The following is a 27,560-nucleotide window of genomic DNA, read 5'->3' as shown; positions in this document are numbered from 1 at the left end:
GACAGCCGAGGGATAGATCGGCTTTGGGTGCCAACATCGCGAGCGCCCTGGACAGGTAAGTGTCCATATTGAAAAAAAAAAATTGGCGACCCTTCCGCTTTAACAGTGAGAGACCAAACAACAAAAATATCCTGAAAAACGCATTTCAAAAACGCACTGGACTGCATGTGGTGTGACCCGGCCCTTAGTAAAAGAATCTATGAATCCCAATATTTGCACCTAATGGGAGAAGTACAACTTTCATTGTATACAACAGAGTGTGAACTATCTGACTGCTACTATCTGGTAATTGCAGTCTGCATACAATGACCGGAGTGCGGTGTACGGATAGCACATGCCCTAACACCTGGGTCAGCACACACATTACCACACACAGCACAGTCTGTCTCCAGGGTGAGCCAGCGAAGGTATCCTCGCTCTATACTATCGGCCGTGCGCTGCTCACGCCTGGTTGCCTCCTTCTCCTCCCCCCCCTGTTCAGAGTTCTCCGTCTTTCCCTTCGGCCGGGGTGGATGTGCTCGTCGCTCGGCTCGCTCGCCTTGGCTCTCCGCTCTTCTAGCCCAGGTTTTTCCTCCTACTCGGTGAACGGCCGGTGACCGCAGCTCCGGCGGAAGGAAGATGGCGACCGAGGGCATGATCCTCACTAATCACGACCACCAAATACGCGTCGGGGTGCTGACAGGTAAAGACAGCGGCTGGCCTGCCATGTTCTCTGTTACCGCCGTGTGTGTATACATGTGTGTGTGTGTATATATATATATATATATATATGTGTGGGGAGTGTGTGCGGCTCTTCTCCTCTCACCGGCAGTGTGGGGCCCTGCGGCCGGCCATGATCGCTCCGTGCACCCGACACCTGCCTATGCTGTCCCCTATTTCCATTGCATTAGGTGCCATTTTCTCTCACCTCTCTATCATTGGCAGAACTCTGCCCATAGGACGGGGAAAGATGGATGTCCTTGCTGTGATCAGATGTGTATGGATCCCATAAGGCAGTGTGTGTGTGTGTGTGTGTGTGTGTGTGTGTGTGTGTGTGTGTGTGTGTGTCCTACAATCCCCCCTAGAACCTTCCTTTGTATAGGTGATTGTATAGGTGATCACATGCCCCCCTTGGTGGTGCCCGCACTGGGGTTGGCAATTTCAATCACATCTGATTTTTTTTAATGGATGTTAATGGTGGTTGCCGGTGGAGATCCCTTTTTGTGATGTGTCTGAATTTAGCACACAGGCTGATGGTTGGAGATTGGGGGAAATCCACCCATGGAGACCAGATAAGGATTGCAGTCATTTAGAAAGCCCTGATCCCTCTCCGCTCACCAGCACGCCGTGGACGCTGCAGTGGCGGGGGGGACATACAGTAGGCGATCTTTATTGTCAATGCTAACAAAGCTGTTTTGACGAACGGTCAGGGACGCGGCGGCCCAGCCAGCATAATCGGCTCCTCCGACTCTCCTTTCATGCAGATCCCCTTCCATCCCTATTTAAAAAAAAAAAAAAATGAATGTACAAACGATCCTCTTTAGAATCTCTCTCGTTGTACAAGATCCGGTGTTTCCATGCACGGTAATCCTGTGGCGTTCTGTTGTATGTGTGTTTTTTTTTTTTTTTTTTCCTTTTTATCAAACGGCTTGCCACTCTAATAGAGATCTGAAGCAAAGGCTTCCCATCCTCCATCTCTTCCTCTAGATCTTCTTCTTCTTCTTCTTTTATTATTTATTTTTTAATACCCATGATCATCTTTAGAATCTCTTATTATTAATATTGATCTTATATGATCGTCTTTAGAATATGATCATCCTGCAGAATCTTTCTTAATATTATTGATCTTATATGATCATCTTTAGAATATGATCATATCTTTGGAATACGATCTTCCTGTAGAATCTCTTAATGTTATTGATCTTATATGATCGTCTTTAGAATATGATCATATCTTTGGAATACGATCTTCCTGTAGAATCCCTCTTAATACTATTGATCTTATATGATCGTCTTTAGAATATGATCATATCTTTGGATGATCATCTGTAGAATCTCTTATTATTGACTACATACAGTACAAGATCTGTTCTGTTTTTATGTATTTTTTTAATTTATTTTTTTATCAGATTGCCTTTTTTTAATATAGATCTAAAGCAAAGGCTTCCCATCCTCCATCTCTTCCTCTAGATCTCGTTCCCCCTGTGTTTTTTTTTTTTTTTTTCCCTTCAGCGTGATTTATTTATTTATTTATTTTTCAAACGGGGAGGTATTGGAGTTTCAAGCTCAGTGACGTAAAAAAGGCAAGCGAGAGAGCCCTGAATTGAGTGATCTGGATATATTATTTAGAGGATGATGACAGAAAAATCTGCAATGTAAGGGGATTCCATTCAAAACAGAAAAAAAAGAATTGCTATTGTTATGTGTGGCACTGAGAAAAAGGGGGGAGGGGGGGGGGAGGGTGATCTGCCGGAGCAAGCGGTGAGCTGAAATGGATTTGCAGGCGCTGATATGATTGCACAAGGCAGATTTCCGGCGTTAAGATGCAGATTTTTTATGGAGTACAATGCAGACATTGCAGCTGACCATGCTTCTCTTATGGGGGGCACTTCCTCTGGTGGAGATAGCCTAGATTCTGTGCTGACAGATGATCTGTTCATAATATGTCTAGTGAAATAAATGAGCATGTCTCCGCTATAATTTTTCTTGCTGTGATCTTATTTTTATGAAATGATATCCAGGTGAAAAGAGAATGTATTCTGGGAATTCCCCAAATCTCCCCCCCCCCCCATTCCTATCATGGAGCTGTTCTTGTGTAGTGGTGCTGAATCCAAGCTACTTGGCTCCCACCAGCCATCTCAGTATAGAAGTGCCAATGAAACAATGTATCTTCTAATGTACCATCCATGCTAGAACCTATGGCTGTGTAAAAGTTATATAATGGTAATGCAATTTTCTAATACTCAGGTTAAATGGGAACCATATAAACAAGCAATTAAAACATACCACGCACACATTATATATACTCTATTTTTTTTTTTTATACAATTTTGGTATGCACAGAAGGAGCGTAAACTGATTTATTTTCTGTCCTGATTGATTTGAAACCTATAGGTAAATCTGCCTTAAAACTTGGTGTATTGATTGAACATAACACATTTAATAAATTAGTTCTTTGGGCCCCATATGTTTCTTTCGACATACATTATTTAAGTAATGTTCTTTACTGTGCAGATTTTTTTTTTCAAGGTGAATACACGTCTAGCTGCTATTTATTTAACTTGACCACATACTGATTTATGGCCCTAGCGCATGGTAGATGTTATATAATTTTATATGAGTAATACATTCCCAGAATGTGTTTGTTCTTTTTTTTTTTTTTTTTTTTACAGGTAACGTTAAAGCGGTATTAAACCCAAGAGCAAACATTTATTAAATTGCTGCCTACCAATACTTAGATGTGTTGGCTGCGTTAGTTTTCCTTTTTAGGTTAGGTTCACACTGATGCAGTGTGAGTTGACTCTGTTTCACAGTGCAATTTAAATTTTTTTTTAATTTTATTTTTTGTATTTTATCAGACCCTGTTGATGCTATTCAGAGGCAATTCCAAAGCAATTTTCTTGTGATTTGGATACAGCTATGGGTTGTTTTTTTGTCTCTCTATCCAGGGATGGTAGATAAGCCAAAGCAGAGCAATGTACTGGAATCGTGTTATCTTAGGACAGATATGTGTTTTGCATGTGATTATCATTCAAGTCTATCGAGATTAAAAATTGCGCTGCACTAAACCCGCAGAGGACCCTTTTCAACATTGCATGAAATTGGCACTGCATATACAGTGTGGACGGAAAGTATTCAGACCCCCTTAAAATTTTCACTCTTTGTTATATTGCAGCCATTTGCTAAAATCATTTAAGTTCATTTTTTTTCCTCATTAATGTACACACAGCACCCCATATTGACAGAAAAACACAGAATTTTTGACATTTTTGCAGATTTATTAAAAAAGAAAAACTGAAATATCACATGGTCCTAAGTATTCAGACCCTTTTGCTCAGTATTTAGTAGAAGTACCCTTTTGATCTAATACAGCCATGAGTCTTTTTGGGAAAGATGTAACAAGTTTTTCACACCTGGATTTGGGGATCCTCTGCCATTCCTCCTTGCAGATCCTCTCCAGTTCTGTCGGGTTGGATGGTAAACGTTGGTGGACAGCCATTTTTAGGTCTCTCCAGAGATGCTCAGTTGGGTTTAAGTCAGGGCTCTGGCTGGGCCATTCAAGAACAGTCACAGAGTTGTTGTGAAGCCACTCCTTCATTATTTTAGCTGTGTGCTTAGGGTCATTGTCTTGTTGGAAGGTAAACCTTCGGCCCAGTCTGAGTTCCTGAGCACTCTGGAGAAGGTTTTCCTCCAGGATATCCCTGTGCTTGGCCGCATTCATCTTTGCCTCGATTGCAACCAGTTGTCCTGTCCCTGCAGCTAAAAAACACTCCCACAGCATGATGCTGCCACCACCATGCTTCACTGTTGGGACTGTATTGGATAGGTGATTAGGAGTGCCTGGTTTTCTCCACACATACCGCTTAGAATTAAGGCCAAAAAGTTCTATCTTGGTCTCATCAGACCAGAGAATCTTATTTCTCACCATCTTGGAGTCCTTCAGGTGTTTTTTTTTTTTTTTTAGCAAACTCCATGCAGGCTTTCATGTGTCTTGCACTGAGGAGAGGCTTCCGTCGGGCCACTCTGCCATAAAGTCCCGACTGGTGGAGGATTGCAGTGATGGTTGACTTTCTACAACTTTCTCCCATCTCCCGACTGCATCTCTGGAGCTCTGCCACAGTGATCTTTGGGTTCTTCTTTACCTCTCTCACCAAGGCTCTTCTCCCCTGATAGCTCAGTTTGGCCAGACGGCCAGCTCTAGGAAGGGTTCTGGTCGTCCCAAATGTCTTCCATTTAAGGATTATGGAGGCCACTGTGCTCTTGGGAACCTTAGGACCCCTTTCACACCGAGGGCGTTTTGCAGGCGCTATAGCGTTAAAAATAGCCCCTGCAATCCGCCCTCAAACAGCTGCAGCATTGTCTCCAGTGTGAAAGCCTGAGGGCTTTCACACCGGAGTGCTGCACTGTCAGGAAAAGTCCTGTCAGCAGCTTCTTTGGAGCGGTAAAGGAGCGGTGTGTTTACCGCTCCTCCACCGCTGCTCCCCATTGAAATCAGTGGGGCAGCGCTGGGATACCGCCGGCAAAACGCCGCTATTACGGGCGGTTTTAACCCTTTCTCGGCTGCTAGCAGGGGGTAAAAGCACCCCACGAGTGGCCGAAATGCGCCACTAATCTGACGGTAAAACGCTGCTAAAAATAGCGGCGTTTTACCGCTGACGCTATGGGCGGCTCGGTGTGAAAGGGCTCTAAGTGCAGCAGAACTTTTTTTGTAACCTTGGCCAGATCTGTGCCTTGCCACAATTCTGTCTCTGAACTCTTCAGGCAGTTCCTTTTGACCTCATGATTCTCATTTGCTCTGACATGCACTGTGAGCTGTAAGGTCTTACCCTGTTTCCCCGAAAATAAGACCTAGCGTGATTGTCGGTGATGGCTGCAATATAAGCCCTACCCCCCCAAATAAGCCCTAGTTAAAGTCCTTGTAGGTCTTATTTTCAGGGTAGGGCTTATTTGGGGGGTAGGGCTTATATTGCAGCCATCACTGACAATCACGCTAGGTCTTATTTTCGGGGAAACAGGGTATATAGACAGGTGTTTGGCTTTCCTAATCAAGTCCAATCAGTATAATCAAACACAGCTGGACTCAAATGAAGGTGTAGAACAATCTCAAGGATGATCAGAAGAAATGGATAGCACCTGAGTTAAATATATGAGTGTCACAGCAAAGGGTCTGAATACTTGGGACCATGTGATTATTTCATTTTTTTTTCTTTTTTAATAAATCTGCAAAAATGTCAACAATTCTGTGTTTTTCTGTCAATATGGGGTGCTGTGTAAATTAATGAGGAAAAAAATGATGAACCTAAACTATTTTAGCAAATGGCTGCAATATAACAAAGAGTGGAAAATTTAAGGGGGGGTCTGAATACTTTCATCCCCACTGTATGTGAACGGCCTTCATGAAAAGTAATGTTTCGATTGTCATGCGATTCCATGCATTCTGGAACGCATCTGAAATCTCATCAGCGGGCTTAAGCTTAAAGTGGTATTCCACCTGGCTTTTAATATATGGACACTTGCCTGTCCAGGGAGCCCCCAATGTCGGCACCCCAGCCGATTTTTGGATCGGCTGTCAGGTGCTGCCACCACCATTTGTCGTAAGGGAAACCGACCGTGAAGCCTTTCAGCTTCATAGCCAGTTACCTATTACGAATGCGCGAAACGCGCTGCACTTTCTAATTGGCCCGGTGGCGCAGGAAGGAGGAGGCGGACCAAACTTCCATGGGACGGCGCCACGTCGCTGTCTCCAGGAAGTGGCAAAGCAGATAAGTTGAAGGTTCCACTTTTGGGTGAAACGCTGCTTTAAAGTCCTTTTTAACTAGTAATTCTTTTAGTAAGTCTGTTTATTTTTCAACAGAACAAGCTCTCCTGCTGATGTAGCAGTTAAAGGGTTAAGACAAACCATTTAAAACTGACGGGTTGTTTACAATGATCAGCTTTTATTTATGTAAAACCTTTATCCCAAAAGGAACAAAATTCTTGCTGCAACTTCTTATAAAGTGTGAGCTGGAGTTTGACTTCAATTCTTAGTGTATCTAAATCTGCTAGTCCAGCTAACATTTCACTCCCCCCAGACTGTCAATGCTGCTGCCCAAAGATCTCTCTGTTACTCCTTCATCCAGAGTGGAGGCACTCTAATACAGGGGGTGTTTTACTGGCCAGCTCTCCAGGTAAAAGAAGAGGGGGGAAAAAAGCCTTATGCCCTGTACACACGACCGGTTTTCCCATCGGAATAAACTTTTTTTTTTTTTTTTCAGACAGCGTTCCGATGGAATTCTGCTCAAGCTGTCTTGCATACACACGGTCACACCAAATTCTAGAAAATGGAAGTTCAATAGCCAATAGCTTCCGTCTCGTATTTGCTTCAGAGCATACATCGTTTTTGGTACAGCGGAACAGCATACAATCGGTTTTCCCGATTAGGCATTGGTTCCGTCGGAAAAATTTAGAACATGTTCTCTTTCTAGGGCCGTCAGAATTTTCGACGTAAAAAGTCAGATGAGGCATACACACGATCGGAATATAGGATGAAAAGCTCCTGTCGGACTTTCCGCTTGTGTGTACACAGCATTCGGGTTTGTTCACACCACATGCGTTTCAGTGCTCTTTCTCTTTTTTTTTTTTTTTTTTTTTTCTTCATCCAAAATACATAGAAAGTAGGTTACATGGTTTTCAGTGGTATAGTTCACACCAGTGCTGGCAGCTCCATTAAAAAAGTAGAACATGCCATATTTTTCCTGCACAGAACTGTATTGGAATGTTGTAAAACGCATCAAAAAAGGCACCGGACCCCAGTATAGTGAAAAAAAGAACCTGTAATGTAACAAAAACGCGCATGCAGAAACCTAGCTGGAATGGATCTGGAGGATGTTTTTTGTTGTGTGAACTAGCCCTAAAATAGAAAAGTAATGCAAGTAAATAGACATCTAATGATTGGTAATCTGTATTATACTACATCTTTGGGTTTGGATTTAATACCGCCTTAATGTGTATCTTAACCCAAAAAGAAAAATTGAGAGTATTGCAGTTTACCAGTCTTTAGTTATTGTGACTGCATTAGTTTTCTTTTTTCAGATCCCCCCCCTATATCTTTACCTAGTAATCCTACGCGAGTTTATGATAGCACTGCTTTTTATATGAGTACAGCAGTGCACAACCATTTATGTGAATAGCAGGCTTTACACTGCATCTGGGATTTACCTGGCGAAAAGAAATACATTGGCAGTTGCACTGAACAGACTCAGCCTGCCTGGTTTCAAGAGTCCTTGCTGACCGTTTTAAATGTTCATATCAGGTTAGAATGTGTAACAGATACTTCAGGGAAAGCTCTACCTTACCTAGTTATTGTCACTAAACCCACAACAGTAAAAGCAGTCTGTATATGCAGTAAAGCAGGGCTCAACAAACCCCAGGTGCCATGGCACCTTGGCTTCCACCAGCCCACTCACTGCAACTCCCATTGCCCGATGTGCCAGGCAGCCAATCCTTCTTTCTCCCCCCTGCTGGATCGCCATGGCTTCCCCTAAAGCGGTGGTTCTCAACCTCAGTCCTTAAGTACCCCCAACAGGCCATGTTTTGGGAACTTCCCTTAGATAAAATAGCTCCAATACCATGTCATTGATATTGATATTGATTTACAGCAGCTGTGCAAAGTAAAGGAAACCCTGAAAACATGGCCCGTTGGGGGTACTTGAGGACTGAGGTTGAGATCCACTGCCCTAAAGCAGGTAGCAGGCCGTGTGGGTGTGCGATGCCTGGTGTGAGTGACCTCTTCTCAAGCAGCCTTTGTTCCCTCCTTCTCCCCCCCCCCCCCCCATGCTCGAGCAGGGTCCGCGGATGCATGGCTTCTCTATGGGGGAGCTGTGTTTGCTCTTCTGCTGCCGGCTGTGCCCGAGCTGCATCACCGACAGGCTGGTCTTCCTCCCCTTGGAGCCCCCTCAATGTAGCCTCCACCTGATGGTGTGGGTGGACTGGCAGTGCTCTCAGTGGGAGTTGGATGTGGTGGAGGTGTTCCGGCAGAGGATGGAGCTGGAGAGCTGCTTGGTCTGCATGTTGGTCTTCTGTGCCCCGGGGGGGGGGGGGGGGGGGGCGGGGAGGCGCTACACTCTGCTCTTCTCCCACAGGAACACGGTGGATCTGAGACTTCTGTATAAGCCTGGGCTCCTGCATCAACTGCAATGGCTACTCCTGGGTTAAAAAAAAAATATATATTTTAGAACCGGACCCGGGGTGTATACAGGGGCTGGGGCAGTAGTGGACAGAGACAGTGTGTATACATAAGAGGGATGTATAGAAGGAGGACCCTGTCGTGTATATGGGGGGCAGGGCTTGACTATTCTAAAGTGCATCACAGCTGTGATCATAAGTTTACATACCCTGGCAGAATTTATGGCTTCTTGGCCATTTTTCAGAGAATATAAATGATGGCACAAAAACATTTCTTTCACTCATGGTTAATGTTTGACTAAAGCCATTTATTATCCATCAACTGTGTTTACTCTTTTTAAATCATAATGACAACAGAAACTACCCAAATGACCCCTATGAAAAGTTTACATACCCTGGTGATTTTGGCCTGATCACATGCACACAAGTTGACACAAAGGGGTTTGAATGGCTATTAAAGGTAACCATTCTCGCCTGTCATCTGTTTGCTTGTAATTAGTGTATGTGCGTAAAAAAAGGTCAATGTGTTTCTGGACTCCTGATAGACCCTTGCATCTTTCATTCAGTGCTGCACTGATGTTTCTGGATTCTGAGTCATGGGGAAAGCAAACGAATTGTCAAAGGATCTGCGGTAAAAAGGTAGTTGAACTGTATAAAACGGGAAAGGGATATAAAAAGATATCCAAGGAATTGAGAATGCCAATCAGCAGTGTTTAAACTCTAATCAAGAAGTGGAAAATGGGAGATTCTGTTGAAACGAAACCACGGTTAGGTAGACCAACTAAAGATTTCAGCCACAAATGCCAGGAAAATTGTTTGGGATGCAAAGAAAAACCCACAAATAACTTCAGGTGAAATACAGGACTCTCTGAAAACATGTGGTCTGGCTGTTTTAAGATGCACAATAAGCAGGCATTTGAAGAAAAATGGGCTGCATGGTCGAGTCGTCAGAAGAAAGCCATTACTATGCAAATGCCACAAAGTATCCCGCTTACAATACGCCAAAGAGCACAGAGACAAGCCTCAAACCTTCTGGCACAAAGTCATTTGTCGTGATGAGACCAAAATTGAGATTTTTGGCCACAACCATAAACGCTACATTTGGAGAGGCCGTCAACAAGGCCTATGATGAAAGGTACACCATTCCTACTGTGAAACACAGAGGTGGATCGCTGATGTTTTGGGGATGTGTGAGCTACAAAGGCACAGCAAATTTGGTCAAAATTGATGGCAAGATGAATGCAGTATGTTATCAAAAAATACTGGAGGAACATTTGCATTCATCAGCCAGGAAGCTGCACATGGGACGTACTTAGACATTCCAACATGACAATAAACCAAAACACAAGGCCAAGTTGACCTGTCATTGGCTACAGCAGAATAAAGTGAAGGTTCTGGAGTGGCCATCTCAGTCTCCTGACCTCAATATTATTGAGCCACTCTGGGGAGATCTCAAATGTACAGTTCATGCAAGACAGCCCAAGAATTTACAGGAACTGGAGGCTTTTTGCCAAGAGGAATGGGCAGCTTTACCATCTAAGAACATCAGAGCCCCATCCACAAATACCACAAAAGACTTCAAGCTGTCATTGATGTTAAAGGAAGCAGTACACGGTATTAAGAACTTGGGTATGTAAAATTTTTATCAGGGTAATTTAGGTAGTTTCTGTTGTCATTATGATTTAAAAAGAGTAAACACAGTTGATTGATAATAAATGGCTTCAGCCAAACACTAACCATGAGTGAAAGAAAAGTTTTTTTTTTTTTTTTTTTTGAAAAATATTTATTGGGTTTTATGGCATACAAAAGTATAAGATTTAGTGTTACAAAAGTTACAAAGTATTGATCGTTACAATCTATACAGTTGAATGACTTCTCAAGGTAGTTGAAATACAATCTTGTCATATCAGTTGGATCAAAAGAGAAGTAACAGAGAGATAAACAAAAAGAAAATAAAAAGAAAAATTTGGGGAAGGGAGGATGGGGGGAGTTCATGTTTGCCATGTCATCGACCCTATGGGGCGAAAATTTGCTCGACATATACAAAATCTTCACATCTAAATACCCTCAGGAGTGGAGGCAGCGTCTGATTAAACTTAAAACCTGAGAGGGTGGACGTCAAGGGGCACAATGAGTTTATGGATAACCTACGGTGGGTTAAAGACAAAGGATTCTGGGGTGGGGGGTATTTTGAGTCGGCCTAGAGAATTGGTGACATCTTTTGTCAAGTACCATTTCGTGTAACGAAATGGGTTCATTATTTCGATTAGTGCCTGCGGAGTGAATGTAGCTTCAATGTACTTCCTCCATCTTTTGAAAAAACGGGAAGTTGACCGGAAATTAAGGGTGATAGTGTCTAGTCTTTCTAGATTGAAAAGTGATGCCAAGGCTTTTTTAAACGTTGTCAGGGTAGGAGGAGTAGCTGATATCCAGTGAGACATGATAGTTCTGCGAGCCACTAGAAGGCAGAGGTGAGCCCAATGTGGAATATTTTGTGAGACCCTTGTTGGCGATGAGGGTGCAGGGGGTATGCTGAACAGGCATAGTAGGCGGTCCTTTGTGCACTGAATTTTGTGGACCTCGTTGATGTAGGAGATCACCTTAGTCCAGTATGCATCAACCTTGTTACAGTCCCAGAGTCTGTGTAGTAGCGTGGGGCGAGGTAGTTTGCACCAGGGACATTGGGTTTGGGTGGGGTCCTTCTCATTGTAGCGGAAAGGGAAATAAGCTCTGTGGATAATCTTAAATTGTGTTTCCCTCCAGGATTCAGAGGCAGTAAGGTTGCGGACTGTTTTGTACCCCTCAAGGATTTTTTCTGGGAGGGATTCGTCGTCTAAGACATGTGACCATTTTTGAAAGGGTTTGAGGGCATATTTCCGTGTTTGATGTTGTATGAGATAGGAGTAAATGTTGGAGATGGAGTAGTTATTGGTTTTGATGAGAGTATCAATGCAGGATGTTTCAAGTGGGTTAGTGTTAGGACCAGAGCATGATTTGAGATAATTGATGAGTTGATGGTAAAAGAAAGCATGTGTTGGTGGTAGGGAATATTCCCGCATCAGGGTATGAAACGGTTTGAATTTGCCCGGCTTATTAAGATAAACAGAGGAGACATCTGTGAGGCCTTTAAGTTTCCATTGGCCAAAAGCTTTGTGGATGGTAGATGGAAGGAACATAGGGTTGCCTTGTATTTTGAGGTATTTGGAAATGTTGGATGGCACTTTGAGCAATTTTCTTACTTCCCTCCATGCAACGACCGTATCCTTAATTATTACACTTGTTTTGAGGTGGGGGGGTAATGTATTGGGATTAGAATGGAGGATGGCCGAGAGGGTATATGGGTGTACCATAGCCTTTTCTAAATGTATGTTAGAATATTTAGAACCACCAGTTAGCCAGTCTAAGCCCTGTCTGAGTAAACATGCCAGGTTGTAGAAACGCATATTGGGCAGTCCCGCCCCACCCTCGCCCCTCGGGAGACATAATTTCTGTAGCGCTATGCGAGGTTTTTTGTGAGACCATACAAAAACAGTCAGGGCCTTTTGGAGTTTTTGGATGTCTGAATGTTTAATTAGAAGAGGTATGGTCTGCATTGGGTAGAGTAGGCGCGCAAAGGACACCATTTTGAAAAGATGGCATCTCCCAAAGAGCGAGAGAGGCAGGGACCCCCAAGCCTCCAACTCCTTCACAATTTTCGTTATCAAAGGGGGGTAGTTCAAAGAATATAGAGAGGATGGTTCACGTCCTATTTTAATGCCCAGGTATGTAATATGTTGGTTGGCTATGGCCAGGGGGGATAGGTGTTTCCATTTACTGGAGAGATGGGGTTGTAATGGTAAGATCTCACTCTTATCGAAATTAATTCTGAATCCCGAGCAAAGTCTGAAGTCTGAAAAAAGTCGTTTGAGTCTGTCAAAGTCTGTTATAGGGTCGGTGGAAAATAGCAGTATGTCGTCTGCAAATAGTGCTGAACGAAGAGTGTGGTTCTCCAGAGTGATGCCACTGATTCCATCAGCTGAGTTTAATATTCTGGACAGGGGTTCGATTGCTAGATTGAACAGGAGTGGAGACAGGGGGCACCCCTGTCTCGTTCCTTTTGTTAGTGGAATCGTGTCCGAAATAAAATCGGGGGTGACAAGACGTGCGGTAGGGGCTGCATACATTTGTGACAGAAATCGCATAATCGGTCCTGAGAATCCAAATTGTGTCATCACTCTAAAGAGCCAAGAGAAACTGATGTTGTCAAAGGCCTTTTCCGCGTCTAAGGACATGATGGCAATGTCGTGGTTAGGGTGAGTTTTGGCGTATTCTAGAGCCATTAATACTTTTCGAATGTTTAAGGTGGCCGATCTGCCCGGAACAAAGCCAGATTGAGCTGGGTGTAATAGGGATGTCAGTAGAGGAGCTAGCCGTGAAGCAATTATTTTGGATAGGATTTTGACATCAACATTTATTAATGATATCGGCCGGTATGAGCCTGGCAGTAGGGGGTCTTTCCCTTTCTTAGAGATTAATTTGATGTGGGCCTGTGTTCCCGTAGGAAGATAGGGCCCTCCGTCCCACATAGCTGCGTAAACATGTTTTAAAGTAGCAGGGATGAATTCTTTGGTCATTTTATAGAATTCAGCAGTGTATCCGTCGGGTCCCGGGGCTTTGGCCGAGGCCATGTTTTTGATCGTGGATAGAATATCGTCAATGGTGATGGGGGCGTTGATCGACTCTAATTGTGTGTGGTGGAGTTTGGGTAAACGTATTTTGTCGAGCAGTAAGTCGGTGGTAGTTAAGTCAGTCGGGTCAGCTTTGTATAAATTGGTATAGTATTCTACGAGTAGGTTGCTAATTTCAGCTGGGGAGGTGATCATAGAGCCTGTCTTAGCTCTAAGAGCTGAGATACGGGTGGGACGTCTGGGGCCTGAGCACATTTTGGCCAGTAGTCTACCAGCCTTGTTTCCAAATCTATGAAAATGTAACTGAGAGTATGATGTTTTGGCCGCTTCATGCTGTTCTGCCCATAGGTCAAAGGTGGATTTGGCCTGTCTCCATTTTTGTATGTTTTCTATGGTGCGGTTTATTGTGAGCTGCTCATGAGCCAGGCGTAGAGTTTTGCTTGATTTACTATACTGTTGTTTGGCTTTTTTTTTAAACTGGGTCGTGTATGAGATTATTTTACCTCTTAAGAAGGCCTTGCCTGCTTCCCAGAATAGGTTAGGATCTGTAATGTGGGCTCTATTAGTGGAGATGTATTCCTCCCAGGCGCAGTATAGTGTATGTTGAAAGTCCTCATTATCAGCTAAATAGGAAGGGAAGCGCCAAGTGGGGGAGGGAGATGAGCGAGCTGTTTGGGTGAGATGAATCACGATTGGGCTGTGGTCTGAAATCACTGCCTCTTGTATGTCTGGTGTACTAGTTATAGAGCTTAGGGCTGGGGAGGCAAAAAAATAATCTATACGTGAAAACGTATTATGAGGGGGTGAAAAGAAGGAGTATTCCCGTTCCGTCGGGTGCATTAAGCGCCAGACATCCACAAATTGCATGGAGGCGACGGCTTGTGACAATAGGGTGGATGCAGATGATGAGGGGGTATGGGTGTGTGTTCTATGTGAAGGGGGGCCTGTGCGATCAGCCAGGGGAGACATGACTGAGTTAAAGTCCCCGCCCAAGAGGTGTAGCGTCTCTGGTGTAGTTAGCACCCATTTCACTAAATCCTGGAAGAAGGAGGTGTCAGGAGAATTGGGAGCATATATGTTAGTAAGTGCTATGTGTTTGCCATCTATAGTCAGATGTAGCGTCATTTTTCTTCCCTCCGAATCAACCTTAACTTCTCTGACTGTGTGTTGTAGATTTTTATGTAGAAGGATAACAACACCTGCCTTACGACCCACTGCTGGGGAGCCATAGACAGAGCCCACCCACAATCTGCGAAGACGTTGCATATCGTCTGCAGCCAGATGCGTCTCCTGAAGTAGAGCCACATCTGCCCGGAGACGCCGCAGGTGTCTGAGGATGGACATACGTTTGTTAGGGGAGCGCAGTCCCTTGACATTCCACGAGACAAACTTTAGGTGACTCCCAGGTGCAGACTGTGACATATTTGGTGTTTGAAAGTGGTTTGGTTCAGGAGTTTGCATAGAAACCCCTGAATGAATGTGTTATCTACCTCCCGGGAGCCGCCAAAGCGCCTCAGAACCCCTGAAGATACAAGAACTAGGATGGCAAACATGAACTTAAGCTTTTCTAAGCAACAATAAATTATAAACATTAATAAGGCAGTATATCGTATAAGGAAATACATAACTTGAGTCGTGGACTTCTCTTTTTTCCACATGAGGTCTCACCTATCTCGTTAGCGTAGCTCCCATTGATTGCCAGCTCCTCACTTAGGGGCAGGGTGGTAGCAACAGGGGGTGGGGATAGGGAAGGTAGGGGAGAGGAGGGGGAAGTAGGGAGGGGGGGGGGGTGCAGGAAGAAGGGGAGGGTGGTTTGGGGGGGATCCCCTGAGGAGGTAGTGCATGTTTAAATTAATCAATGGTGAGGTACGCTGAACACAGGGGAGAGCCCCCTCTTAAAATTAGGCTTTAAGTATACCAGAAAATAGAAAATACCAGTAAATATAACAATGCAAGTGTCCTTGAAAAGGAAGGTTTCCCAGGTAGTGAGGGACTATAGCTGTTGTTAAATAACATGACTATAACATCATAACTGTAGAATTCTTAACTGCGTAGCTTCCAGCTACAGGTTAGAAGGGGCAGTGTTCTATAACGGGCATGTAAGGCAGTTTATAGAGACATCACAAGTATCCTCATCTTAATAACAAGACAAAAAAGATGGATTGATACTACCCGTCCTGAGATGGCGATGTGAAAAAGGGGTGATATTGTGGAGTCCTCCGTCAGTTCCTTCAACGGTTCCCAGAGCGAACTTCTTGGTTGGTGAAGCGGCTGCGTTTATATGGAGGTTTAGTTGGGCTTCGAGGGTGCTTAGGGGGATCATATGCACGCTGTGAGGATGATGGTGGTGATCCCTCCGCCGCGGCACTGTGTTCCATTTCGGAGCTTCTGTTGGTTAGGTAGGTCTCCGCCTCTTCAGGTGTACGAAAGGTGAGTTGCTCCCCTTCAGGCGTTTGAACGCGGAGGACGGCTGGATATGCTAGGGAGAATCGGATCTGATTGTGGTGCAGAGTGGAGCATACCGAGGAGAATGTTTTGCGTTGTTTCATTACCTCTATGGAATAGTCCGCGAAAAGTAGCAGTTTCGCGCCATCTACCACCAGTGAGCGCGTGCGACGAAATTTTTGCATTATGGCGTTTTTGTCGACGTAGTTTAAGTACTTCACTATCACATGTCGAGGTTTAGCGCGTGTGTCAGAGTATTGACCCATGCGGTGTGCTCGTTCAACCGTGCACGGTATGCGGAGGCCAAGTTGCTCTGGGATGGTTTTCGCACAGATATTTGTAAGGTGGGAGGCTGGGATCGACTCTGGTAAGCCAATGATACGCAGATTGTTTCTTCTTGAGCGATTTTCCAAATCGTCCAGTTTATCCCATATGTCTCTCTGTGAAGCATTAATGCGTGCAAGTGCTGCAGATGAGGCAGTGCAATCATCTTCCAATATTGAAATCCTTTCCTCCGCCTGGGTGATGCGCTGGGCCTGAGCCTGGATTTCTATATGTAGCTGTTCCAGCCCTCTGTGTACCGCGGCGTCCACAGTGGCTGTAAGAGATGGCCCCAGTAGTTGAACTACAGCCTGGGCAATGTTGGCAGGGGACGTGGGGTCGGTGTCTGTCACAGCTGGGGCAGGGGGAGGTTGTGGCTGCTGCTGAGGCCGCTCTGTTAAATCCGGAGCGGCCGCCATCTTGGCTGTTTCGGCTGCGGTGTCTCCCGCCGGCGGAGCTGTGGAGGGGGGCGATGACAGCGCCCGAGCGTATGATCGCTCCACGAAGCGGTCCATGCCTGCCAAGGATGGAGCGGAGGCTGTGGGGGGTTTCCCCGGTGCTGTGGCTGGCTTAAATGCCGGTTTTGTGAGGAGCTGTGCGGGAGCTGGAGCTGCTCACCTCCTCCTCATGTGGCGCCGGAACCGGAAGTCTGAAAGAAAAGTTTTTGTGTTATCATTCATAGTCTCTGAAAAATGTGTACCGTGGCCCACTTCTTCTCCTCCCCACCAGTCCCTGTGTGCAGCGCTGAAGACAAACAGGAAGGCGAGTCCAGCCCACACGGCATGCCACACACTCACCCACATAGCACAACACACACACATCAAAAACCTCAGCCCCAACAACCTCAAGTGTCAAATCCCCACTCTCCGAGAGCCCCAAACAGATACGCAACCACGCAATCCACCAGCAGCATGCCCGGCTTCAGTCCCCTAAAAGTGCAAATTCAAGATCTGCCTTCTCCATCGTCAAACATAAAGCCCTGTTATTAAAAAGACAAAACAAAAAAACTCCGGCGTTAATACTCCGCATTGTGTTTAAAAAAAAAAAAAAAAAAAGCTGTTTGATCCTGTCTCCTCTGATCCTCTCCATATTTTACTGTCCCCAAACTATCTGCTGATAGAAAAGAGCATTTGGAGTCACTCTGCACATGCTGAGTTTGGTGTGTATTGTGAGTTTTTTTTTTAATTTCTCGGGAGGGTGCATGTGATATATTATAAGATGAAACAATCAGCGCCACAAGTAAGTAATATTGTGATGTTTAAATAAGATAAACTAATAATGGTGCACAGCTGCTAAACATTCCAAGTGGTACACCACACTAATTTCAAAATGGATAGTAAATAATAAATGTAGCGCTATGTGTAAAATTATAAATATAAACACACACACATAGGGGTGCATGTGATAAGCACAGGGCTAAACAGCACTATCCAGACAGACAGTCTTGGGTCATGCAGCCACATAGGACAGTCAGAGAAGAATGAAAACACCTCCTACAAGCTTTACCCAGCCACAGAAATAAGTCATAAGACTGCTACAGTGAATATAAAAAGTCTAAATCCCCTGTTAAAATGTCAGGTTTATGTGATGTAAAAAAAAATGAGACCAAGATAAATCATTTCAGAACTTTTTGTCCACCTTTTTAATGTGACCTATAAACTGTACAACTCAGTTGAACAACAAATTGAAATCTTTTAGGTGGAGGGAAGTAAAAATAAAAAACTAAAATATGATTGCATAAGTGTGCACATCCTTAAACTAATACTTTGTTGAACCACCTTTTGATTTTATTACAGCACTTAGTCTTTTTGGGTATGAGTCTCTCAGCATGGCACATCTTGACTTGGCAACTTTTGCCCACTTTTTGCAAAAGCACTCCAAATCTGTCAGATTGCCGAGGACATCTCCTGTGCACAGTCCTCTTCAGGTCACTCCACGGTTTTTCAATTGGATTTAGGTCTGGCCTCTGGCTGGGCCGTTCTAAAACTTGAATCTTCTTCTGGTGAAGTCGTTCCTTTGTTGATTTGGATGTATGCTTTGGGTCGTTGTCATGCTGAAAGGTGAAGTTCCTCTTCATGTTCATCTTTATATCAGAAGCCTGAAGGTTGTGTGCCAATATTGACTGGTATTTGGAACTGTTCATAATTGCCTCTGCCTTGACTAAGGCCCCTGTTCCAGATGAAGAAAAACAGCCCAAAAGCATGATGCTGCCACCACCATGCTTTACTGTGGGTATGGTGTTCTTTTGGTGATATGCAGTGTTGTTTTTGCGCCAAATACATCTTTTGGAATATGGCCAAAAAGTTCAACCTTGGTTTTTATCAGACCATAACATTTTTCCATATACTTTTGGGAGACTTCAGATGTGTTTTTGCAAAATTTAGCCAGGCTTGGATGTTTATCTTTGTAAGAAAGGGCTTCTGTCTTGCCACTCCACCCCATAGCGCAGACATATGAAGAATATGAGAGATTGTTGTCATATGTACCACACAGCCAGTACTTGCCAGATATTCCTGCAGCTTCTTTAAAGTCGCTGTAGGCCTCTTGGCAGCCTCCCTGACCAGTTTTCTTCTTGTCATTTCATCAATTTTGGAGGGACGTCCAGTTCTTGGTAATGTCACTGTTGTGCCATATTTTCTCCACTTGATGATGACTGTCTTCACTGTGTTCCATGGTATATCTAATGCCTTGGAAATTCTTTTGTACCCTTCTTCTGACTGATACATTTTAACAATGGGATCCCTCTGATGCTTTGGAAACTTTCTGCGGACCATGGCTTTTGCTGTAGGATGCGACTAAGGAAATGTCACTAAAGACCTACTAGAACAGCTTAACCTCCCTGGCGGTTTTCCCGAGTGTGGCTCGGGGTTAAAATTCAGGACCATTAGCGGTAACCCCGAGCCACACTCGGGATTACATCGCAGAATCCTGGTGCCTCCTTACTTACCTTGTCCCCGGGATCCTGCGATGTCCCCCGCAGTGTCCGAGGGCTCTGTCCTCCTCTGAAGCCTCTCTGTACCAGGCTCCGTTCCCTGCGAGCGTCGTGACGCACGGGGGCGGAGCCTGGCGGCAAATTAAAAAAAAGTCAAAATCATAACACATACAGTACTGTAATCTTACAGATTACAGTACTGTATGAAATTATTTCACATCCCTTTTGTCCCCAGTGCTTTGGCCCATGCCCTGCATGCAGTTTTACATGATATACACTGTTCTTTCTGCCTGGAAACTGGAGATTGTCCATAGCAACCAAAAAGTGTCCCTTTACATCAAAAGTGGCTTTAGACCAGCTAGAAAACAGCGATAGTAAATTAGAACACTTGCAGAATTGAGCGATAGTGAATTGTGGGGAAATTTATTTTATTACTATTTATTTTTATTTTTTTTTAATTATTTATTATATTATAATTTATGTTTTTGTGTTTCAAACTTTATCATACCCGGGATATCTACTAGACTCTTGTATGGACAGATTTAAGTATGTTATTGTTAAGATTTACAGACCTACAATATAAAACGCCAAATTTCCATGCAAAATAATTGTACCGCTTTCAGCACCTAAAATCCGAAATAATCATACCGCCAGGGAGGTTAACTTTATTTGGGGTTAATCAGGCACTTTAAATGATGGCGGCTGTGTATTGACTCCTATTTAACATGAGTTTGAATGTGATTGCTTAACTCTGAACACAGCTACATCCCCAGTTGTAAGAGGGTGGGTGTGCACACTTATGCAACCACATTATTATTATTATTATTATTATTTTTTTTTTTTCTCCCCCCCTAAAAGATTTCAGTTTTTGTTTTTCAATTGAGTTGTACAGTTTATAGGTCACATTAAAGGTGGAAAAAGTTCTGAAGTGATTTATCTAATTTTTTTTCCATCACAGAAACTTGACATTTTAACAGGGGTGTGTAGACTTTTTATATCCACTGTGTATACTGCTAATGAGAAAAGGTAGTTAGCAGTTTATATTTACTTAAGTAATTGTATTTCCATGTTCTGTGTACTGTGGGAGACCAGATATAGTGAATGCAGAGTCCTGGGTTTAGTAATACATTAATTCCTGTTAACCACTTAGTGCAAATCGCCATCATTGTAGTCTGTATTTTAACGCTAAATACCATTGTTATGGCAGCAGATAGCTGCCATAACCCCGGTATTTTCAACAATGGCGAGCTGTTGGCTTTCAGATAAAAGTGGTCTCCACGGTGGATTCACTGTGAGATCACTTTTATTGGGTGAGGGAGAGGGCGCCCCTCCCGCCGCGTTTCGGTCATCTCCGCCGCTTACCGGAGCCGTCGCTAGTGGTGGGGATGATCGCGTCCTTCCCCCTGACAGCTATGTAGCCGAGTGAGGGAAAGATGGCCCTCACTCAGCTCCATAACATTGAATGGCAGAAGCGACGTCAAACGTAACTTGTACCTAATGGTCTTAAAGGAGAGATTATTATATTTATTTTTTTGCAAAACAAAAATGACATTTCATTATAATAATAATTTATTTATTTTTTTTATTGCATTTTAGTGTAAATGTTAGATCTGAGGTCTTTTGGACCTCAGAGCTCACATTTAAGAGGTCCTGTCATGCTTTTTTTTCTATAAGAAGGGATGTTTACATTCCTTGTAATAGGAATAAAAGTGACCCAATTTTTTTTTTTAAATGACAGTGTAAAAAATAAAATAAAAGTAAAATATAAAAAAAAGTAAAGCGTCGAGCTCACGCGAAGAAGTGGGCGCATACGTAAGTCGTGCCCGCATATGAAAACACTGTTCAAACCACACATATGAGGTATTGCCGCGATTGTTAGAGTGAGAGCAATAATTATAGCACTAGACCTCCTCTGTAACTCTAAATGAGTAACCTGTGGAAATTTTTAAACGTCGCCTATGGAGATTTTTAAGGGTAAAAGTTTGCGTGAACCGGGGCTAACTGTCAGAAGTACGCACAGTTGAAGAGGAAGATGTGATTTTTTTTTTTTTTTTTTTTTTAATATAATGTTGTTCATGGGACATTTAAAAACCAGACTAAATTCCAACTAGTGTTGATGATTGTTTTGTAGACTGGTTTATCGATTTTTGAATTTTTTTTTTTTCCAAAAAAAGCACCATATAGAACATCAAACAATACACATTTGCTTGCAACCTCATTTGTGTACATATTCAGTAACCCTTTTACAGCCATTGTACGTGTATATGCAGCCAGTGCTGGGACAAGGTCGTCTAGAGCCCAGGGCGAACATGCCAAATTGCGCCCCCCCCCCGCCCAAGATGTACAAGCATTATGTGTCAGCAAAAATTTCCTCCCTCTCCCAAAAAAAAATCGAGGACTTATCTGCATGCTTACCCCCTAAGCATAAATACTCCCTCCTCCCAGTTCAAATCTACCCCCCTTCTGAAATTCCCCCTCCCAGCACAACCCCCCCCCCCAAAAAAAAAACCAAAATAAAAAATCCCTCTTCTTAGCACAATTCTTCTACCCTCAAATTTCCCCCCCCCGAGCACAATTCAAACTTCCCTCACCCTATCCTCCATCCTAGCATACATTTCCCCTCCTAGCAAAAATCATGCCCCCAAACATCCCTACTAGCGCAAATTACCCCCAACCCCCCCCCCCCCCCCCAAAAAAAAAAAAGTCTACTCCTAGCACAAATCCCCCCCCCACCATATTAACTTTTATAGCCCCCCCCCCAAATCTCCCCCCTCCTGGCACAAATCCTCTTTCCCACCCCTCCTCCCAACGCAAATCACCACTCCTAGCATACCTACCCAAATTTCCCCTCCTAGAACAATTCTCCTGTCACCCCCAAATTCCCCTTCTCAAACTTAAAAAAAATGTCACCTGCTAAAGGGAAGACTTTGGCTATATTTACATAGTTAGTCTGGTTGAAAAAAGACACAAGTCCACCTAGTTCAACCAATAATAAGGAAAAACAAATCGTACAATCCTATATACACAATCCTTTACCCACAGTTGATCCAGAGGAAGGCAAAAAACTCCAGCAAAGCGTGAACTAATTTGCTCCAGCAGGGGAAAAAAAATCTTTCCTGATGATCTGAGAGGCAATCGTATTTTCCCTGGCTCAACTTTACCTATAAATGTTAGTATCCAGTTATATTATGTACATTTAGGAAAGAATCCAGGCCTCTTTTAAAACAATCTACTGAGCTGGCCAGAACCAGCTCTTGAGGGAATCTATTCCACATTTTCACAGCTCTTACTGTGAAGAAACCTTTCTTTATTTGGAGATGAAATCTCTTTTCCTCTAGACATAAGGAGTTCCCCTTTTGTCCTTTGTGATGACCTTAACGTGAATAACCCAACACCAAATTTACTATATGCACCACTTATGTATTTATACATGTTGATCATATCCCACCCGCCCCCTTAATCTCCTATTCTCAATAGAGAATAAATTCAGTTCCTCTGAACTTTCCTCATAGCTGAGCTCCTCAATGCATATAGTTACATAGTAGGTGAGGTTGAAAAAAGACACAAGTCCATCAAGTCCAACCTATGTTGTGTGATTATGTGTCAGTATGCCTGTTGTGAGTTTCTGGAACAGGAAAAGGTTTGACCGTACTCAGAGGTTTGAAGAAAAAATGGGGACTTTATTGAAGATAAAAATCGTCCGACAACATTGTAGACTTAATGACATCAATGCAGACCTGGCATAATCATGACTAAGCAAATTCCAATTCGTGAAACACCTTAATCTTTGCCAGGTCTACAATGTTGTCTGATGATTTTTATCTTCAATAAAGTCTTCATTTTTGCTTCCAACCTGTGAGTGCGGTCAAACCTTTTTCTGTTCCAGTGGCTCCTATCCAGATTGCGGACTGCACCTGCACCATGAGGTTGAAGCGTGGGTTTGCTCTCACCTGGAGCGGCTTGGCTTTGCTTTCTACTAGCCTGTTATCAGTTTGTTTGCTCTTCTCTGCACTCCAGTTCCCTAATATCCTTTTTGTGAACTGGCGCCCAAAACTTAACAGCATATTCCAGATGAGGTAGCTCATTTATCTTCAATAAAATTCCTTTCTTGTATTAAGAGAGGTACGGACTCCAGAGAGAGAGAGAGAGAGAGAGACATCATTTTGCCCCTGTCCAAATCATTAGATTTGGACAGGGGCAAAATGATGTCTCTATGATGTCTCTCTCTCTCCCTCTCTCCCTCTCTCCCTCTCTCCCTCTCGTCCGTACCTCTCTTAATACAAGAAAGGAATTTGCTTGCTTTGGAAACTGCAGCTTGGCATTGCATGCTATTTATTAAGCTTTGTAACTACCCAAACACCCAGATCCTTCTCCACTATGGATTCCTCCAGTTGTACTCCCCCTAGTATCTATGATGCATGCATATTCTTAGACCCCAAGTGCATAACTTTACATTTATCAACATTTAAACCTCATTTGCCACTTAGTTGCCCGATTAAACAGTGCATTGAGGTCGGTTTGTAAGTTAGAGACATCCTGTAAGGACGTTATTCCACTGCATAGCTTAGTGTCATCGGCAAACACTGAAATGTTACTTTTAATCCCAGACCCTATATCATTTATAAATATATTAAAAAGTAAGGGTCCTAACGCTTTACCTCGGGGTACACCACTGATAACCTCGCTTTGGAAATTCGCAACTTGGCATTGCATGCTATTATTAAGCTTATGGTCTACCAGAACACCCAGATCCTTCTCCACCATTAATTCCGCCAGTGGTACTCCTCCTAGTATGTAAGATGCATGCATATTCACACGTGCAGCCAGGGATGTATAGTTTGCTGTGTTCAGAGGCGGAAAAACGCCACCTATGGATGCAGCAACACTCTGTGCTATGGCCGTATGCAAACTGATCCATTACCTGCTCTCCTGGACAGGAAGTTCCGGGAAGCCACGTTAAGGCACATTAAGGCATCTGGGCCTGGGGCATTGAATAGGAACTATTGCGTTTGTGCCCACGTATCCTGCACAGTAGGTAGTGGAGAATGATTTGTTTAGTTTAGTATAAATTCATTTAAAAAAGGCACGTTTAATCGCCTGTGTATGTCTTATGTACTACTTTATAAAAGAGCCACTTTTTAAATGAGTTATACATTTGAAATCTTCTTCATTAATCCTTTGTGTCAATTTACAAGTATCAGACTAGCAGCCAGTAAAATATCAGCTAACGTGCCAGTAAACATTAGTGTGCCATAGCCGTATAGATTTTATGTTCAATTTTTGCACTCATAGTTGTATTTCTAATGGCATGATAAAGCTTTAGATGGATGGGTGAGGAGGTTGAGACATCCGTGTTGGATGGAGGGGTGAGGAGCAGGGGACTAAAGAGGGTTATTGATTTGGGGGAGCTAGGAGCAGGGGACCGCACCATAGAGTGGAAGGTGGGGGACTGCAGCATTATATGAAAGAATGGGGTTGGGACAGCAGTGTCAAATGAGGGGTTGAGCAGTAGGATAATGCAGGAGTTGTGTGGAGTTGAGTACAGTAGCGTGGGATAAGAGATAAGAAGAGGGGTGCTGCAGTGTTTGGGGGACAAGGAGCAGAGGACAGCAGCTCTGTATAAGCGGTATGTGGAGTGGGGTACAGTAGCATGGGGTGGGGAGTAGTTGACCGAAACGTTGGTGCTGCAAGATTAATCATCAAGAATCGTTATCACAATTTTTTTCCCCTTGCGATCTTGATAAGTGTTTCACGATTCTTGCTATGCAAAGAATTCTCTCTGCTCTTCTGAAGCCACAGCCATCAAAAGAAAGGAAGAGAAAAACTGGGCAGTCTGCCAAGAATCACAACATTCTACAGTGGAACCAAGTCTAAACTTTGTAACAATTTGTCAATGAAATAGACTTCTTGTGTAAGTGAGGAAAGTTTAACCACTTTACACACTAAACCTTTTTCTGACATTTGTTGGTTTCAAGTTAAAATTTTTTTTGCTAGAAAATTACTTAGAACCCCCAAACATATATTTTTTAGTAGAGACCCTAAAGAATAAAATAGTGATTGTTGCAATATTTTATGTCACACTGTATTTGCGCAGCGATTTTTTTAAATGCAATTTTTTTTGGAAAAAATTACTTTAATGAATTAAAAAAAAAAAAAAAAACAGTAAAGTTACCCCAATTTTTTTTGCATAATGATAATGTGAAAGATTTTACGTCACGAGAATCGTGATCTTTTTATTCTAAGCAAAAAAATCGTGATTCTCATTTTGGCCAGACTCGTGCAGCTCTACTCTGTTTCTGTTCACCTACTGGCAAAATAGGAGAAGGGAATTTTCCTTATATTATTAAAGATATAAGCCTGGTTTACACTAGTATGTTTTCTCCTGTATTTGCGGTCATGTTTCACTACACAACAATAAAAATTAGATTATTATGATGCTTGTTCATAGCTATGCAGTGCAGCATGTTTTTGCAAAGCTGCAGGTGCTTTGGTGCAGTTACATTGCGTTTTTTGCCCTATAGACTTCATTGGGAGCACACATAATCTACATACACATGCTTTTTTAATGTGTTTTTGCAAGTTTTTTTATTTATAACATCCAGCCTTTTCCTACAGATGCACTGAAAATGCATCCTGCAGCAGCAGGATGTTTCATTTTAGCTGTATTAATGCACATATTCACCAGCACACCATGGATCTTCAAATGCAGTCCAAAGCTTTTATTGCAGAGAGATCACATCCCAAAAGCACAAGTGCAATGGTTTGGAGCCACGCAAGACCCCTTTGTCAGGCATATAATTTAAACTGTAGACAATTTATCTGTTGTAAGTCAGTTTCGAGATGCACTTAAAGCGGAAGTAAACCCATCCATAAAACAGTTTCATTTCCGGCACGTGCCAGAAATGTAACACTCCCATTGGTTGTGCTCTCAACCAAACTGTCAAACCCTACAATGGCTGGTGTCATGATCATGTGCAGCATCATGGCAGTTGTAGATTAAACAGAGGCAAAGATGACAGCTTCCTTGGCTGAAATTGATAGGGGGCTTTACTTACACTTTAAGGCCTCATGTTCACTGCAGCTGCTAAACTGATGGGGGCGTTTTTTCAGCGGCCCCTGAACTCTCATCTATTATCTTATGTGTACATGATGTACACTCAGCCGTTTATAGTAGGGTAGAAGCAGTTGAGGTTAAAGACATTTTTTTGAAAGCAGATAAATCTCGTTCAGAAATGTAGTTTACTGGCATTTCAAACGCCAAATGGTTGTAAACGTGGTAACTTGTGTTTATGGGTGCTTTAGTTTATAAGCGTTTTAAAAGGGGAAGAATTTGTGACCATTTACAATGTGGAAAAAACAGCCTTTGAAAGAGATCGAGAGAGAATTGTTTTTCCTGCATTGTGGGCATTTGGGAGGGTCTACTTGAAGTTATCTGTAAAAAAAAAAAAACGCTCAACGCGAATAAACGCGGTATGTAAAAGTGGCAACATGGAAGTTTTTAACCTCCGGTTACTAGCTGTCAAGTTTCCAGCGTTCAGAAGAGGTTTTCAAATGTCCTGTGTACATGAAGCCTAACACTGTTTTCAGATATGAAAATGATCTGTTTACACATATATTTTGATTGAAATGCAGAGATTAATGCAAAGGCCATCTTTTGCAAACATAAGAATTTGTCTGGTGAATTTTCTATTCTACAGACTAATATTTTACAAACTTTAATAATGGTATGTTTTAATTAGAAATAGACATGTGACCATCAAACTTCCAGGTGCCACTAAAAATGCCTATGTATGCCCACTGTGACATGCATGCCTTAGATTGCTGACAACTGTTCTATATGACCCTAACAATCAACTATTCCTCATAATTCCAAGTAAAATGTTTGCTATAGGAGTAATAAAAAAATACTAAAATGATAGTACCAGAGGCAAAAATATTATCAAGGGGAACATGATCTGTATTTAAAACCTTTGTGCCTATTTACAGTGCGATACTATAAGTGATAAAAATTCTCCTCATGTCTTAGGTCCAACATGTGCCTCTGGTTTCTGGATCCACGAGGATCCACTAATAGGGTGACACAGATGAGCACTAATAGGGCACTGTAGTGGCACTGATGAGCACTCACTGATGGGCACTGATGAGCACTGTAGTGGCACCTATGAGCACTGTAATGGCACTGTTTTCACTGTGTGACCATCAAACTTCCAGGTGCCGCTGAAAATGTCTCTGTATGCCCACTGTGGCACGCATGCCTTAGGTTGCTGGCAACTGTTCTATATGACCCTAACAATCAACTATTCCTCTTAAAATTCCTCTTTATTCCAAGCAAA

At 43.0% G+C, this 27,560-nt stretch overlaps 1 protein-coding gene across 27 annotated transcripts in view; it reads left to right on the top strand.

The window, feature by feature from the left end:
• Positions 1-426: 426 nt before the first annotated feature.
• Positions 427-27,560, top strand: part of GPHN (gephyrin) — an 877,053-nt gene continuing 849,919 nt past the window's right edge. For 7 of the 27 annotated variants that reach the window (XM_073610665.1, XM_073610664.1, XM_073610660.1 and 4 more), the window contains exon 1: positions 429-682. In XM_073610665.1, the coding sequence (XP_073466766.1) occupies positions 619-682 (64 nt within the window). In that variant the 5' untranslated portion in view covers positions 429-618. Of the gene's footprint in view, positions 683-1,436; positions 1,564-27,560 lie in introns of those variants that run through there. The other 20 variants (XM_073610679.1, XM_073610674.1, XM_073610673.1 and 17 more) reach the window with 7 other exon arrangements.

The sequence above is a fragment of the Aquarana catesbeiana genome, linkage group LG13, assembly GCF_042186555.1.
Source record: "Aquarana catesbeiana isolate 2022-GZ linkage group LG13, ASM4218655v1, whole genome shotgun sequence".
Lineage (NCBI taxonomy): Eukaryota > Metazoa > Chordata > Amphibia > Anura > Ranidae > Aquarana > Aquarana catesbeiana.
This window is presented reverse-complemented; position numbering and strand designations above follow the sequence as displayed.